The sequence below is a fragment of the Alexandromys fortis genome, unplaced genomic scaffold (assembly GCF_014885135.2).
Source record: "Alexandromys fortis isolate MF-2015 unplaced genomic scaffold, M_Fortis_MF-2015_v1.1 scaffold_26, whole genome shotgun sequence".
NCBI classification, from domain to species: Eukaryota; Metazoa; Chordata; class Mammalia; order Rodentia; family Cricetidae; genus Alexandromys; species Alexandromys fortis.
In genome coordinates this window covers 4,849,423-4,864,934 of record NW_026067894.1, presented here as the reverse complement: position 1 = coordinate 4,864,934, position 15,512 = coordinate 4,849,423, and the positions used below count along the sequence as shown (strand labels likewise).

Here is a 15,512-nt window from a genome sequence, read left to right as displayed (position 1 = left end):
TGGCATAGAACCATTTCTTAATGGACCATGGTGCAAAATGTGTAGCATGGTTCTTACAGAACCAAGAGAGCAGATTATTTCAGTATATTTGATCCACAGCAACTGAACTGTAAGCCTTCCTCTGGGAAATGCCTGCTCTCAGGAGACAGTCAAGCAATCAGTCACAGAAGCATGCCAGCAGCTGCCATTATCAAATTAGCTCTGTTATAAAATAACGAATTGAGCTTTAAAGCCAAATTGGCTTTCTACATATGAAAGGAATATGTGTAAAATAATCAAGTTGTCATATTCCTTGTTAGTCATCTTTCTTTGGATAAAGTCTAATATAGGGTGGATAGTGACTAAGTGAATCATAATTTAAAATTTAAGACCTTGTACTTAATACCTGTAGTGACTTTAGCACCAACCCCTCACTCTTAAGCAGCCTTCTGATGCCCGACGAAGAAGCTCAGGGATGGCTCTTAAGGCCAGACTGACCCAGCTTTACCCCAGTTCTAGCTATGCATGCTATGTGACTTCGGGCAAGTTCCATGATTCTTGGGAACTTGTTTTCCTCACTTGCAAATAGAGATAACTGCACCAACTCCTGCGGATCTCCAACTTCTGAGGATCCTGAGATGAGACTGCAGCTTACAAAGCCTGCCGTGACTGCTAAGGACACACGTGCTCCTTCAGAAGCATGCTGCCACTGGCCACAAGCCATGTGCACAGTAGTGAGGATGCTCTCGATGTGCTCAAGCCCAGCAGAGCCCAGCAGAGCCCAGCAGAACCCCAGCCTCCCCAAGCTCCCACTTCTTATGGGGATGGTCCCTGTCCATGAGGCTACAGAACTGCTGGGAAGAAAAAGTCAGTAACAGCACAAGTCTTCAGTATATTGCTTAGCAGGCCATAAGCAGCAAGAAAATGGCAACTTGTAACTGCTATGCTTATGTTGTGAAGTAAGAAGTTCTTCTTTCTCATTTTTTACAGAAAGAACTCAAGACTTTGACAGATAAAGCACAGAAAGCATAATTTCATAAAAGAAGTTCTGAAAGGCCTGGTGCGGGGCTGCGCTAGGCTGTGTGACCCAGCCTGAGAAGTGCTGCTGTGATTTGCAACTCATTTAAGTTCTGCTCCAGGCTTTTTTGTCAAGTAAACTGAAAGTGACAGAAGAAAATGACAGTGTGGTCTATCCTGCAGCAGAGCTTAGGGCTGGGGCTGGTTCCACCTCTAATTGCTGTTTTACAAGATAATGGAACAGCTCAAAGTCCACTTTCAGCCCAGCTCATCAGGAAAGGCCTGGGAGGAATAATCGAATAAAATCTCTCAACAGGGAATCAGAGGCTTCTGGGGCCATAAGAACTCACTGAAATTGAGTGCCCAAGATTACACCTAATCGGTAACCTCAGGAGGAAAACACGAGTTCATTCCCCACCATATTAGCATTGTCTATGAATTTTACAGAACTTTAAAACATCAATTTCCAAAATACACTTCTGAGATTAGACGCTTCCCCCAGCTGTCTGTCTGCCTGGACATTTAACCTAAGATGACTCAGGCAGAGGGAATCTAGGACCCAGCCCACTATGAACCCAGTGCTATCACACCAATGGTTCGGAAACCATCTCTCTTGGGCATTCTCTCAGTTTTAAGTAATGCCACGAAAGTTCTCTCTCCCCACCCTTCCTTCTAGAGAGACATATTTTTAGCACAAAGTTGAAATCGATAACCCCAACAAAAACAGTTATCTAGTTGCCCTAAGAAGTCATGCCAGCAGTTTTATGAGGTTTTAGCAGCTAGCTGTTGGGAGAATAAACTGGCGTGTGACCTTCCTGAAGGGCAATTTGAGAATGTCCATGAAGACTTTTACATTCTCTTTTAAAATTTCATTTAAAAATTACCCTAAGGAAATAATATTGAGAAGTCTGCAGAGCTTAGCCTGCAAGGATGTCCTCAACAACATCATTTAGTATACCAAATTATTGGCAACAAATGCCCAGGAAGAGTGAATGAGTCATGGGATGTCCATTAAAATACAACAGTGTTCCACAATCCCTTAGTGGAGATAGAGACATGTGGTAGCAGACAAGAGCCGTGAGTTTGTGCTGCCTCATCCCAGGACTCCAAAGAGACAAAGAGAACCACATGCTGCTGTAGCAGGACCCTCTCAATTTTTTAAATATTTATTTTTCCCTGTTTTCTTCTGTATCTACATTATTAACCATGTATCATTTCTGTAAATAAGAAAAGCATCATAATTACAAATGTGCCACAACGTTCAGCTCCTGCAACAGTAGCTTCTGGTAGTCAGAGTCCCAGCAGCAGTAGGGTCATCTACCCATCCACCTGCCCAGTGGCCATGTGCTGCAAAGTGCGCGGTATAAGCTATGGCAAGAAATGTGATGGAGCATGCGACAGGAACCTCCAATCAGCCAAGGTGATTACAATGCAGAAAGTATCAAAACATCGCAAGGCAAAAAGCACCTCGTGCAGCAGAGCACTAGAGCAAGCTCTGCAGCAGTTCAGAAGGGGGCAGAGGCTTGACACAGTTACCCTTTTTTCCGAGACGGGCAGGAATTCCTCCTTGGCTGTTTCCAGGAACTCCACAATAGGTCTGAGCTGTGTTACACACTGGATCAGGTCCTCTTTGTGTTCCAGTAACAGAGCAGACAAGGTCTTTCCCTCCCCTGCGCTCCCTGGGGGAGAAGGAATTAGAGACACACAAGAGAAGCTAGTCAATTTGAAGAAAATGACAGCGTGGTCTGTCGAGAGAGATCTAACGGAATAGTAAAGAGCTTCGGTGCACCTGAATGCAGAATCACTTTTGGAGAGAAAAATACTTTATTATTCTGTTTAAACTCTATGAAAGGAAAAATGTTTCATTTATCTGTCGAAATACAAAGCTTCAGAGCCAGCCAGAGGTTAACTTCTGGTAGGCAAGGCCACTGCTTTGTACCTAACCCAAATGAGAGCAACTTCAGCCTTTAAGTGCTGGCAGCGAACCAGTCACTTGATGCGCTGCTTTGGACATTCGGCTTTTTGAAAGGCATGAGGACAGTGACAGTAGCCTCAGTTTGCTGAGGGCTGAAATGGAGACTCACATGTAGCCTGTGCACATTTAACATGCAGCTTCTGGGATGGCACAGGAACCTACATGAAAGCCAACAACAACACACATCACTGGCTGGAACTGTAAAAGCTGGGTCACCTAGGTGGCCAGAATGCCCTCCTACCTTCTGGCTGAGACTGAGACACCTTCTCTGCAGGTGTGGACTCCTGGTACAGTCTGATCAGAGACAAGACCACCTGCACATCCAGGCTCCCATCATGCACTTTGCCCAGGATTCTCTGGAATGCTGAGCCTCCTCCGTCATCCTTGAGACATTCTATTATGACCTGTGAACCAGGTGCCCAAGAGAAAGAGATTAATTACCCACACACTCTGTGTGTGGCATGAGGGCTCTGACAACCTGACCCTCACATCTCTCCATCAGCCCTTCACCCACTACACCGTCTTCCTTAGGCTCCCCACAGGTCTGCTTCCTCTCTGCTGGTCCTCCTCTGTAAGGACACACATACTGTAGCTGTTTGCTGCTTTCTCCTCAGACTTCTGGAAGACATCAATCCTACTTCCAGGACTCGACAGCCTCAGCGAGTACAGCCTGCCACATAGTAGGTGTGCAGTGTATTTTTAACAAATGTAACACACTTCTTGCCTAATTAGACCTTTCTGAATCTTATGACACTGGATATTTCTCAGGCAAAGATATCTGAATTTCAAATTGAACGAACTGTCATTTTACTATTTGAGAATGCAATTAAAATCTTGCAAGTTAGGAAAAAAGAACACTTTAAGTCATTTACATTCCGAATGATAGACTATTTAGAAAGACACGGGCCTTATTACTTTTAGATATATTCTGTAATAAGGCTAACAATGTGTTGGCTTATAGGTGCCAGCTGTCAGAGAACGTGATTCACATATCAATTACCCCATGGTAATGGCTGCATCTACTCCAGAAACGAAAAGTGTCAAAGTTTCTTCTGGAACTCACACACAGCCTGCCTTGCCTCTCACCTCATGTTGCCTGACCTTACAATAGCATTTGGCATCACTCCGCCTTGGCATCATAACTTCCTGACATCGGTGACCCTGAAGTACTATGATTAAAAACCCATCTTTGTAGCCAGCCCCTTTCAGCTTTCTCCCAAATCCGTAACCACAGCAGGATCTAAAACTGGTCTAAAACATTGCTTTGAAGAGACAAGAAACTGTTCCACAGCTCGGCTGGCCCCAGCCTCCTGTCAACCCTTATTTCTTTCCCGGACAATCCTGCAGAGGCTCCGATCTCCAGCCCTCTTCTGAGCAGAGCCACACCAGTATTACACCACACAGCTCTGCGAGATCTGCCTTAGACTCCAGGTCTCAGGGCACAACCTGGACTCTCTCAGATCACAGTAAAGTATTAGCAACCCCAGTGGGAAGATAAACAAAATGAACATGCCTTTCTTTGATCTGATAGACCATCTCTTACGTGAATGGGAGGAAGACCAATGGAAAGGTAGAATTAATATTTCTCTTTTAGCACAGTTTATTTTGAAAAAAAAAAACATGAGGTCACCAAAACATAAAAAATAATAGTTGCATATATATTTCTTATAGTAACCTTTAAAGGGGTTTCTTGTGGTTTTGGTCATCTCTAAAAGTAAACTAGGACAAAACCTAGTTTAATAATCTACACTTCTGGCTAAGAGCACTTGCTGCTCTTGCAGAGGACCAGAATTCAGGCTCCAGGACCCATAATCACCTGTAACTCCAGTTCTAGGGGATCTGATGTCCCTTCTCTCTGGCTTCTGCAGGCACATGTGTGCAAGTGCACACACATTTTAAAAATCTACATAAAGATTTTATAAATAATTTCCATTAACCTTAGGCAAATATCTACTTTAAAAACAATGAACAAGAAATAAAGACATCAGGTGAATGCTTAAATCCCCTTTGGCCAAATTAATTCACCTTCTCATGCTTTTTGTAGTTGGTCTACCATCTCTTTAGAATATCCCTCACTGATAGTAATAGGGATCCTGGGGTCAACATGCAAAACAGCTCCCCAGACTTCTGCCTCCAGGTAGCTCCACCCTTGGTCTGAACCTCATGACTTATTCAAGAAGAGACTATGGCATAAGCAATGAGATGTGCCTCTGGGAGTTAGGTTACTATGCTTTTCTGTCTGGTATTGGGGACTGTGGACTCCCAGACCCTGAATTTTCTATGACCCTTTGCCTGCAGCTGCTCTGAGCATGAGACTCTAATCAGGGACCAGCCAGGTTCCACCCAGGAACTCCTGACCTGCAGAATCTGAGAATAAGAACTCGCTGTTTCCAGGCTGCTGAATGTTACAGTGATGCCTCACACAGAAGAGGTGGCTCACAGTCACTCTTCACTCCCAACTCCCTCAGTAAACACACTGCTTCCTCTGTTTTCCTTTTCCTCCCTTCCTTTCTCACCGATACCGCACAGTCCCCTTATTCTAGCCCGGGCCAGGCTGTTTCCTTTGTTCACCTACGGCTCTCTGAATAGTCTGCATTCTCTCTGGGTATCCACTGTGTCTGGCATTATCATCTGAGCTGAGGGGAATGGAGCTTTCACCAGCAGAGGCTTCTGAAGTGCTCTCATCTGCTGTCTCTCCCTCTGCAGAACTACTCAGCGGTGAAATTAAAACATTTGTTAACTTCATTGCTCGGCAGTGGTGCTGGGTGACCACCTGGGAGGAGAAGCAGGGAACTGTCAGCTGCCTGGGCGGCCCTGCTCTTCACCCCAGCACTTACTGGGCATTCACATCAGAGCTGGCACTCCAGGCTTGCAGGCATTCTGTAGTGCAACAGCAGCTCTGCCCAGACAGGAGTGCCAAGAGGGTGCCATATATTGCGCAGGGCTGTCACCATGTAACAGAACTCTAAGATCCCAAGTAAAATAAAGCCTTGTCACTAGGGCCAAGTTCTTTAACCAAACACTACTACTTCTTTGACTCGTAAGGAGTTAAAGGTATTTCAGTAAACTCATGTCAACACATGTTCATGCAAGTAGTCAAAATTACTGAGTAAAATATAGGTAGACATATTTCAAAATGAGGCAGTTAGTTCTCCTTGTACAACACAGAAAAAGCATCTACTCTGTCCCTTCACCCAAGCCTTTTTGTTGCTTATCTCAACTGTTTCTCCCTAAGACCTTCACATTTGTCTGGGTGACAGTATTGTGCGCTCAGACCCTCCCATCCATGATGAGGGTCGGGGGACAGCAATAATGATAAAGATGAGGCTGGGGTATAGCTCTGGGGGAGTGTGCCCTGCTCAATTGCTAACACCAAAATAAATAAAAATAAACTGCGATACAGACCATAAATAATAGTTCCATACCATCCTGGACTGAGTGTAGACTTGCTGTCTACTTTACTCCTCACACTGTCCCAGGAGGCATTCCTTCTGCTATCTAGATAAGCACTGGAGAGGCTAAGGAACTTACCTCAGGTCACAGGGCAGCAAGTAGAGTAGTCTGAATAAAACGCTGGATACATTAAATCTCTCTGCACTGGATGCTACCAGACCTACCACAACCAGTCACTGAACCCTGAGTAGGACACAGCAATATGTACACTATTCTTCTTAGTCTGTGTGATTACTACAGAGACCAGTAGTACAGAATGCTCACGCAAAGTGTGAGCCTTTCCCTACAACTGCAAGCCTTTCTAGAGCTCTAGCTGTGTGTCCCAGACTTGATGTCCAGAGGAGATCTGGAAAATACCAGCTGACTTGTAGACCTGGGAATGAGAGGGTTATCCTAGCCAGTGAGCACTGTCCTTACGACAAAAAGTTGCACCCACCGGACCACAAGGCAAAGCACCACTGAGAACAGATTCACAGAGGAGGAAACTAGCTCGCCTTTGCAATGCAGCTGAAAGAGAATGAACGCTACCTAGTCTTCAGCTCTGGGAGTCTTTCTAAGACACCAAATTTAAAAGTGAAATAAGAGAGCCTAGGAATCAATAGTGGAGAAGTTAGCTTCTTATTCCTGACAAAGATCGCTTTGCTATACACACAGTTAACTAAAAGCAGGGACGTGGCTAGGAATAAAGGAAGAAGACAATGAAAAGGTATAGCACACACTGAAAGAAAATATGGCTGGCTTGAAACAGGTTTTACTCAGCCAGAAAGTCACCATTGCTTTCTTTAACGACAGTGGCAGTTAGACTGTGTACAGTTTGGCAGGAGATGCTCCCACACCCCAGCCCCAGCAGACCTGCTCTGATCAGTTCTGGCCGTGGAGCTTCCCTGGGTTCCAGCACCCAGCCTCTTGTATTTCAGCAATGATTACTTAGGGAATGGCTTTGCCACCTTGCATCAGGTAGCTTGGGAGATAAACCTTTCAGGACACCAGGAGCCCAAGCTCTCCCTGAACTCAGTCCATGTCATCTGTATGCCTTGGATCTGTGTGTCTCAACCAGAACCCGATGCCACTCACCAGTGGCAGAAGGCCTCAAATGGCACACACACAGTGGGAATACTTTTAATGGTGTCAAGTTATATCATGATTATTAGCCCAAGAACAAAAACAATAAAACATTTAAAACTTCTTGGGAACTAAAAATTTAAGAACAGGAGAAACAGCAACGCCAATGAGAAAAGTCAAACCCTATAGTTGTACTAGAGCTTAAAATACGCTGCTCTGGGAAATAATTCTTGAATACATTCATCACGGAAACCTTTCAGCAGGATCCCACCCAGAAGCTGGCTATACTTGTGAAACAATGTTTTCACCATGATGTAATCCGCAATGATAGGGATCAGGGTTGCCTGTTTCATACCAGTGGCTCACCGAACAGCTGCTGAATCAAAGGCAAGCAGAGTGACAGCTGGAGAGTATGGCAGTGGTTCTCAACCTGTGGGTTGCAGCCCCTTCCACAGGGGTTGCCTAAGATCATTGGAAAACAGATATGTAGACATATGTAAACATTCTAATTTATAACAGTAGCAAATTAGTTATGAAGTAGCAACGCAATAATTTTATGGTTGGGGTGACCACAACATGAGGAACTGTATTAAAGGATCACAGCATTAGGAAGGTTGAGAACCGCTGCTCTAGAGCCTCTTAGGACACAGGCATCGTGTCCTCTGCCATCATGCAGTGTAGGAGTCTGCAGGTCATTAACCTCAGCAGTGATTCTCAAGATGTGGTTCACGGCACAGACACCTGGATGGCAGCCCTGAGAAACCTGCTAAGGGCAGATTCCCAAGCTCTCCCATGACTTAAGAATCAAACTCTCTGGAGGTTCCCTTCTTAACAAGTATCCCAGACCATATGGAACACACCACTGCTGGAAGACCAACACCCCTGCAGTTCAGGAAGCTACCTCCACTCAAGAGGTTGATACTTCTCTGAAAACATGCCCGATAGATTAGGCCTAGGGCCACACAAACATCTCACAAGTCAGAGTGAAGCACACAGCACTGGGACCTCTAAAAGACTCAGTGAAAAGGGGGCAGAGGCTGGTTAGGCCAACAAGCTTGAGGTAATTAGAAATCAAGGCAGCAGTTGCTACCTACTGAATTCCTGCTGTGTGCCTGGCATTTTATAGAGAATACCATATAAATAATCTTAATTACGTCATAATGGCCCAACAAGGTGGTGCCTGGTGACATTACCATTTTATAAAGAAACCAAACCTTATAAAAGACTAGGTTGCTCAAGATCACAAGGAAGTAGTCAAGCTGAGCAAATAAACTATTAGTATTGCAATGGATTATTACCCAGCAAGAAGGAATGAACATACAATAGCACAGATGAGTCTCAACAAAGTATGGTAAGGAAACAGACCCCCACAGACTCCATTTATGCAATACTCTAGAAAACACAAGCTAATCTAAATAGACAGCCAATCAGCAGTTACCTAGAGCCTGACCCAACTGGGATCAGATAACTGAGTGTGTGTGTATGGGGGGGGGGGTATTACAAAAGATTTGGCAACAAAATGTTTCTGAATATCCAACAGTAAGAAAATCAAAGTTAAAATCAAATGGGTAATAAATCTGTGGAGTTTCTGGCCGTGCTCACTTGGTCTGACAGTAAGACTTCACTGAAGTCTCGGTTCTAAACGCAGTGTGTACAATTTATTCTGCACACACTGGCATGCCAGGCATGCCACAGATGCTACCTCAAGCACCTCAGCAATCAGTCAAGGCTACTGCTTCTAGGAACTACAGGGGTTTTACTGCTTTCACCAAGTTTTTTTCTGCTTACATAGACACATGGTTTAGGGAAAGCAAAGACTGAGTATTTTTCTACCATTATTTCTCAGCATGTGAGTACTGAATTAGTGCATTTGGGGTTGTACTGTGCTAGAATGCTTGATTTTTCAAATTGTTGGCTCATATTTTATTTTTTTTAAAAAAGGTTGAATGAATTTCATCTTGAGATTAGAACAGTATTTCACATATTTTCTGAAATGGCCCTCAACACCCTTGTGCCATTTTATGTGAAGCAGCACTCGGTGCAGTCACAACTGTGAAGCCCAAGTATTCATCAACTTGGAAAATGCTGAAGATGCTCTCTGCATCCTGTAGTATCAGATTTTTTACATAAAAATAGACATTCATCTCATTAGTATGCAAATCTGCTTTTGTGTATAATAAGTGATGAAATTATATATACATCAAAGAATTAGCTTAAAATAAATTTCTTGATGATTTATTATCAATAATGTTGGATATGCATATTTTTTTTATATACCTGTATACCCAGGGTCACAGAAAATTTCTCAAGCAAAAACAGGTTATGAATAGGAAAGACTGAAGCTGCTTGACGTAAGGGATAGGTGAATGGAGGGATGGATTTCCAAAGGCCATGAGGAGATTTGGGGTGCTGCATGTCTACCTTGACTGTGATAATGGTCTCTGGACATACATTAAAACTTACCGAATTGTGCACTTCAAGTGTACAGTGTACTACAGTCGAGTATGCCTCTCTAAAGCTGGCTGAAAGAAATGAGAGCAGAAGATCCTGGAAATATGATGGCTTCCCAACCCTAACTCAGTAAATCCCTTTTTTTTTTTTGCAGTGATAGGAATCAAACCGAGGGCCTTGTGCTTACTAGGCAAGACTTCTACCATGAGCTACATTCTCTGCCCTTATATTTAATTTAATCTTATGTTCTTAAAGACTGTTTAGATCTGCACTCTGAAGTCCAAAGATGTATTATGGACAGTTTAAAATACAGCCACCAAGTGATTTTTAAAGCTGGTACTCTGACCTCTAACATCGAGGAAGAAATAACACAAGCCTGTAATGATCTCCAGCAGTGACTCAGGGCTCTTCTAAAGCACTTTTAAAGCTACTGCCATCAGAAGATCAGAACAAGAATTAGAAAGGAAAGAAAGAAAAAAGGAAGCGTTCAACAGACCCACATAAAGATATATTTTTTGCAATTTATTTTTCTTTTATGTGTATCATGAGTGTTCTGCCTGCATGTATGTACATTGTGTTTTTGTATCGTGTCCACAGATGCTAGATCTATGGATGATTGTGAGCCTCCATGTGGGTACAGAAAACTGAACCCAGATCCTCTGCAAAAGTAGTGAGTGTTTCTAACCACTGGGCCATTTCTCTGGCTTCTGCAATGAACACATCTACGCACAGCATTATCCAAAAAGGGCAAAGACACAACTCAAATAAACACAAGTTTTACTCATCTGAGCACTGCTGATCTATGGGAAGGAGAGAAAGCCTAAGGGAGAAAGTGAAGTGGCGTGTCTAGATGTTATCAAGATAACAAACCAACAACAAAAGTGACGGCTTAAGCAGTGAAGAGAATATGCAAGTGAAAAAATATAAAACCATAATGTCCTTCAGAGCAACCAGACAAAGGGTGACAGGGATTTACAACTTGAACCTCACCCCAAACCAGCACCCAGACAGACATCAGGGTTGACCCAGCCTTGTACAAAGTATTCTCAAGGCAGAGATTCATGACTATGGCCAAGTATTTACTAATATGGTTAAAATCAATACTGAATTTGAATTTGTTTTCTAAAATGTAACCTATAATGAGTCAGGAACACAATGCAATGCTGATAGGCATTTACTGACAGAATTAGCAGTCAGCAGGCTGCAGCAGCAGAGACCCTCATTCTGGCATTCCCCATCAGATGGATCGGTCTGCTGGAGCCCCCTGCCGAGCTCTCAGCGGGTTCTCCAGAGGAAGCAGGTGGGCTTCTAAGTGCCTGTGGAGTGAACCCTGCAGGGTCAGGCGTGCGGAGCACAGGTGGGGATGGGTCTCACTTGCCTTACTGAAAACAGAAAAGGGCAGCTAAGAAACAGCATGACAACCATCTGGCAGCTTCCTGTCAGGAGATTGCTAACGTGTTTCCACATATGGGTCACTTTCGCCCTGGTAGAATCAGGATACTTCAGTGGGCAGCTCTCTAATGTTAGAATTGGAGCTGAGGGTGTCCTTGGCAGTAGAAGACACGCAAGGTAGGCCCTGTGCTCTATCCTCAAGACCTCACAAAGTCAGAAGCCTTGGGTTTTCCATCTGGCTACAACTCTTCCGTGCTCTGTGCCTTTATCAGGCTTTTTCACCTCTTTGAATTTTCAACCATAAAACAGGACCAAAAGATAGACCCATTGTTTCTATGAGGATTGAATGTGATAAATTATGTATCAAGTTTAGCATAGTGTTACTAAAAAAAAGTCTACCGTTGTGTTTTTAATGTCTGAAAGGGCCAGTGTACTCCTCATGTGATGCCATCTGCTGTTTCTATTAAACACTTTCTGCATGTGTTTTGAGTGTCTGCTGTCTACCTCTCTGATTTGGGGTTATCTGACACTACCTTGTTGTGGCATATTACTTCAACTAGGTAAAGGTTTGTTACATTTGTTTATGTTGTGGCATATTACTTCAACTACGTAAAGGTGTGTTACACTTGTTTACGTTGTGGCATATTACTTTAACTAGGTAAAGGTGTGTTACACTTGTTTATGTTGTGGCATATTACTTTAACTAGGTAAAGGTGTGTTGCGTTTGTTTATGCTGTACTTGTTTAATTATGTAAAGATGTGTTGTGTTTCACCTTGCCTGCCTAAGACACCTAATTGGTCTAATAAACAGTTGAATGGCAAATAGCGAGGCAGAAGAGGGATAGGCAGGGCTGAATAAGTAAGAGGAGGAATCCAGGCTCAGGCAAAAAGAACGACAAGATTGGGAGGGAGGGGACACAATGCAGCCAGGCCAGCCAGACAAAAGAAGTAGGAAAGTAAAATGAAAGAGAGAGAGGGGTGGGAGGGGCATACCTTGACAGTGACAGTTCTTACCCATGATAAACCCCAACACACAAAAAAATTAAAAAGGGGGGGGGGAGGGGAAGAGAGGGGGACAGAAGGGGGAGGGATAGGAAGGGAGTAAAAAAGGTAAAAAGTCCTGAGGTAAAACATAGATGAAGAGAAAAAGGCTAAATTAAGTTAAAAGAGCTAGCAAGAAACAAGCCTAAGCTAAGGCTGAGCATTCATAACTACTAAGTTTCTGTGCCATGATTTGGGAGTTGGTTGGTGGCTCAAAAGAAAGCTTGGTACAAGGAAGGCACCATGGTGCACACCTGAAATCCCAGCACTTAGAGGCTGAAGCAGGAGGATGTTCAAGGCCAGTCTGGGTTACAGAGCGATTCTCAAAACAAAACAACAACAAAAAAAACCGATTTAAAAAAAGTTGAATTGTCATGGTGATCAAAATACAACTTCCTTTTGGAAGTATACTGCTTAGCGGTCTTTCAAGACCCTTCTTTGGAAAGGGAGGGAGGTCATTTCATTAGGGAAAGTGAAATCCTAGGAGTTTTGCATTTTTCTATTTCTGCCCTGTGAGGGACATTGACTTGGATTCCTGAGATGTTGAGTCCAGACAAATGATGCTCAGAGGCACCTACCTCCTTCTGAGGGCTTTTAATCTCTGAGCATCCTTCCAGTCTTTTCAGTGTGTCCTCTGTGAGCAAGACTGCATTTGAGAAGACACTTTCCTGTTCTAGCAGGAAATTCAGCTGCTCCTGCTTCCTCTCACACTCTGAAGGAAGAGCAGAGCGAAACAAAACAGGGCGTTATTATTTAAAACGACGAAAAAGCAGTTTCAGTTGAGAACTGTCAGTCCCAGACTGCCCCACCTAGCACACGAATAAGCAGGACATCGGCATTTTAAGGCTTTTTTCTCTACACATCATGTCTAGTGGAGGTCTTGGGCAGCTTGGGAAGCAACAGGACACTGCTGTCTTAGTATTGAAAACTATCAGTGAAACAAAAATTTGCAGGGCATGGTGATACATATCTGTAATCCCAGCACTTGGGAGGCAGAGGCAGGAGGATTGCCAAGGCCAACTTGGTCTTACACCGTGAGTTCCAAGCTACCTAGGGCTCCATAGAGGGACTTTGTCTCAAAATAACAAACAGGCACAAAACAAAGAATTTCAAAAAGTAAAAACCATTAAATACTGTAAAGGCACTAGAAGTGTGGATTTCAATTAAATTTAAATTTAAATGAAATGAAACAAAATCAAACGATGGTTACCTGCTTGTGTGTTGGTTTCCTCTGCCTGACTTGGGAGCTGTCCAACAGAAGGGGAACAAACTTCGGCTGTGTGAGGAGTCACCCCTGTGATTTCTGTAGCCACCTGAACAACGGGAGGATCTGAATTTATCTCTTGGGTAGCCACGTGAGTTACTTCCTGGGTCTTGGCTTTCTCGGGGCCTGCTGGCACGGTAGAAACTTCCAGGGATGAAGAGGGCTCTCCAGGACCTTCAGAAGAAATGACTTCTACTTGAGGCTTCTCTGAGTCCTTGCCACCTGCCTCTGAAGACAGCACCGAGATATCCCTTACCACCTGCCCCTGGACAGAGCAGTTTACAAGGTTGGTCAGAAGGTTTTTACAACCAACAGCCACATCAAACATCTGCAAGCTATCAGCTAAGGAGATGATCTTGGAGAAGTTGTGCTTGCCCACGGGGAGCTTGCCAGTGTATGTCATTTCTAGCAAGAGGGCAAACTCCTCGGGGCTCACCACTGATGCATCGATGGAGATGGCATCTGTATTATCCAGCAAGGTTTTAAACAGGAGGCTGGCCGCTGCCAGGACGAGCTTATGGGCCCTGAAGTAGATGTTGCCAATGGAAATAGTGCAATCACAGAACCGCTGCTCCTTGCACAGGGCGTAAAGCTGCAGCAGCAGCTGCTGGCTGTAGTTGGGGAGATCCATGGTGTTGCTCCAGCCTCAACTCCTTCCTCTCTCCCTCCAGACTCCACCTAGAGAGGTTCAGCCCTAGAGAGATGCACAAAGAACTACGTCAAACACACAGACATTCAGGGAAGATGTAGTGGACAAATTCACTCACAAGCCAAAGGGCACTCACTCGTTGCTCAACAGGGAGGGTCAGGGCACCAAGACTCCTGAGTTAGCAATAATTATAGTAATAATCCTATGGGATTAGTTAGAGGCAGGGACCTTGCTTAGTGCCCTGCATGCATGTTCTCACTTGCTCCTCATGGTGACTCTAGGAGTCATCTTTCCTTCCCCATTCCAGAGAGTAGTGGAGGGAAAACCAGCTATGGAAGGGCCTGTCATCACTACAGGCTGATCTGGAAGCTTTAATTGCCCCCAAAAGTGCTGGCAAGCAGGACGGACAGACATATAGACACAGACTGGAAATACAATGTCCCAATACTCATGCTGTCATAGCACTGGGCAGGGATCATCACTCTCCCCTTGTACACACGTGTCATCTGGTTCACGCTTGCAGATGGAGGCTGCTTGTTTGTTCCAGGGCACCCAGATCCGAAATAATCACACAGAAATTGTATTACTACAACAACATGGTCTATTGGCTCATGCTTTGTATTGGTTAGCTCTTATATCTTAAATTAACCCATTTCTATTCATCCGTGTATCGCCACATGGTTGTGGTCTACAGATAAGGTTCTGGCTGGCAGATGGCCTCTGTCTCCTGTGGTGGCTACATGGCTTCTCTTTGACTCTGCCTACTCTCTCCTCCTCTATCTGCCTGGAACCCCCACCTTGCCCTATTCTGTCCTGCAATAGACCCAAAGCAGGTTCTTTATTAACCAATGGTATTCACAGCATACAGAGGGGAATCCCACATCACATGCTTCAGCTGACTCACTGGCCAGGCTTCCCTGTATTCTTTGTTGGGCATTCCTTATCACTTCTCCAGTTTGAGCCTCCTCTCAATTTCTGGTATACACTTCTAACATCTGGTGTACCAGCTTCCCGGTATTCCTTCTCAATGTCTCCAACCGGAAACCTAAAAGCTTTCTATGTCTATGTCTCCAAAGCTCCCTGTCATCTTCCCCACTTTCCAGAAAACCTATCCTAACTGCTCACACCAAAAACCCTATAATGGGGCTAGAGAGATGGCTCAATAGTTAAGAGCACTGGCTGTTCTTCTAGAAGACCCAGGTTCGATTCCCAGCACCTATGTGGCAGCT

At 44.2% G+C, this 15,512-nt stretch overlaps 1 protein-coding gene across 3 annotated transcripts in view; it reads right to left on the bottom strand.

Moving 5' to 3' along the window:
- Zbtb40 (zinc finger and BTB domain containing 40) overlaps positions 1-15,512 on the bottom strand; it is a 65,830-nt gene that overhangs the window by 20,823 nt on the left and 29,495 nt on the right. For all 3 annotated transcript variants that reach the window (XM_050153455.1, XM_050153444.1, XM_050153466.1), the window contains 4 exons: positions 13,581-14,328; positions 12,949-13,082; positions 3,213-3,375; positions 2,533-2,675 (listed from right to left, as the gene is read on the bottom strand). In XM_050153455.1, coding sequence (XP_050009412.1) covers positions 2,533-2,675; positions 3,213-3,375; positions 12,949-13,082; positions 13,581-14,265 — 1,125 coding nt within the window. In that variant the 5' untranslated portion in view covers positions 14,266-14,328. The remainder of the gene's footprint in view (positions 1-2,532; positions 2,676-3,212; positions 3,376-12,948; positions 13,083-13,580; positions 14,329-15,512) is intronic.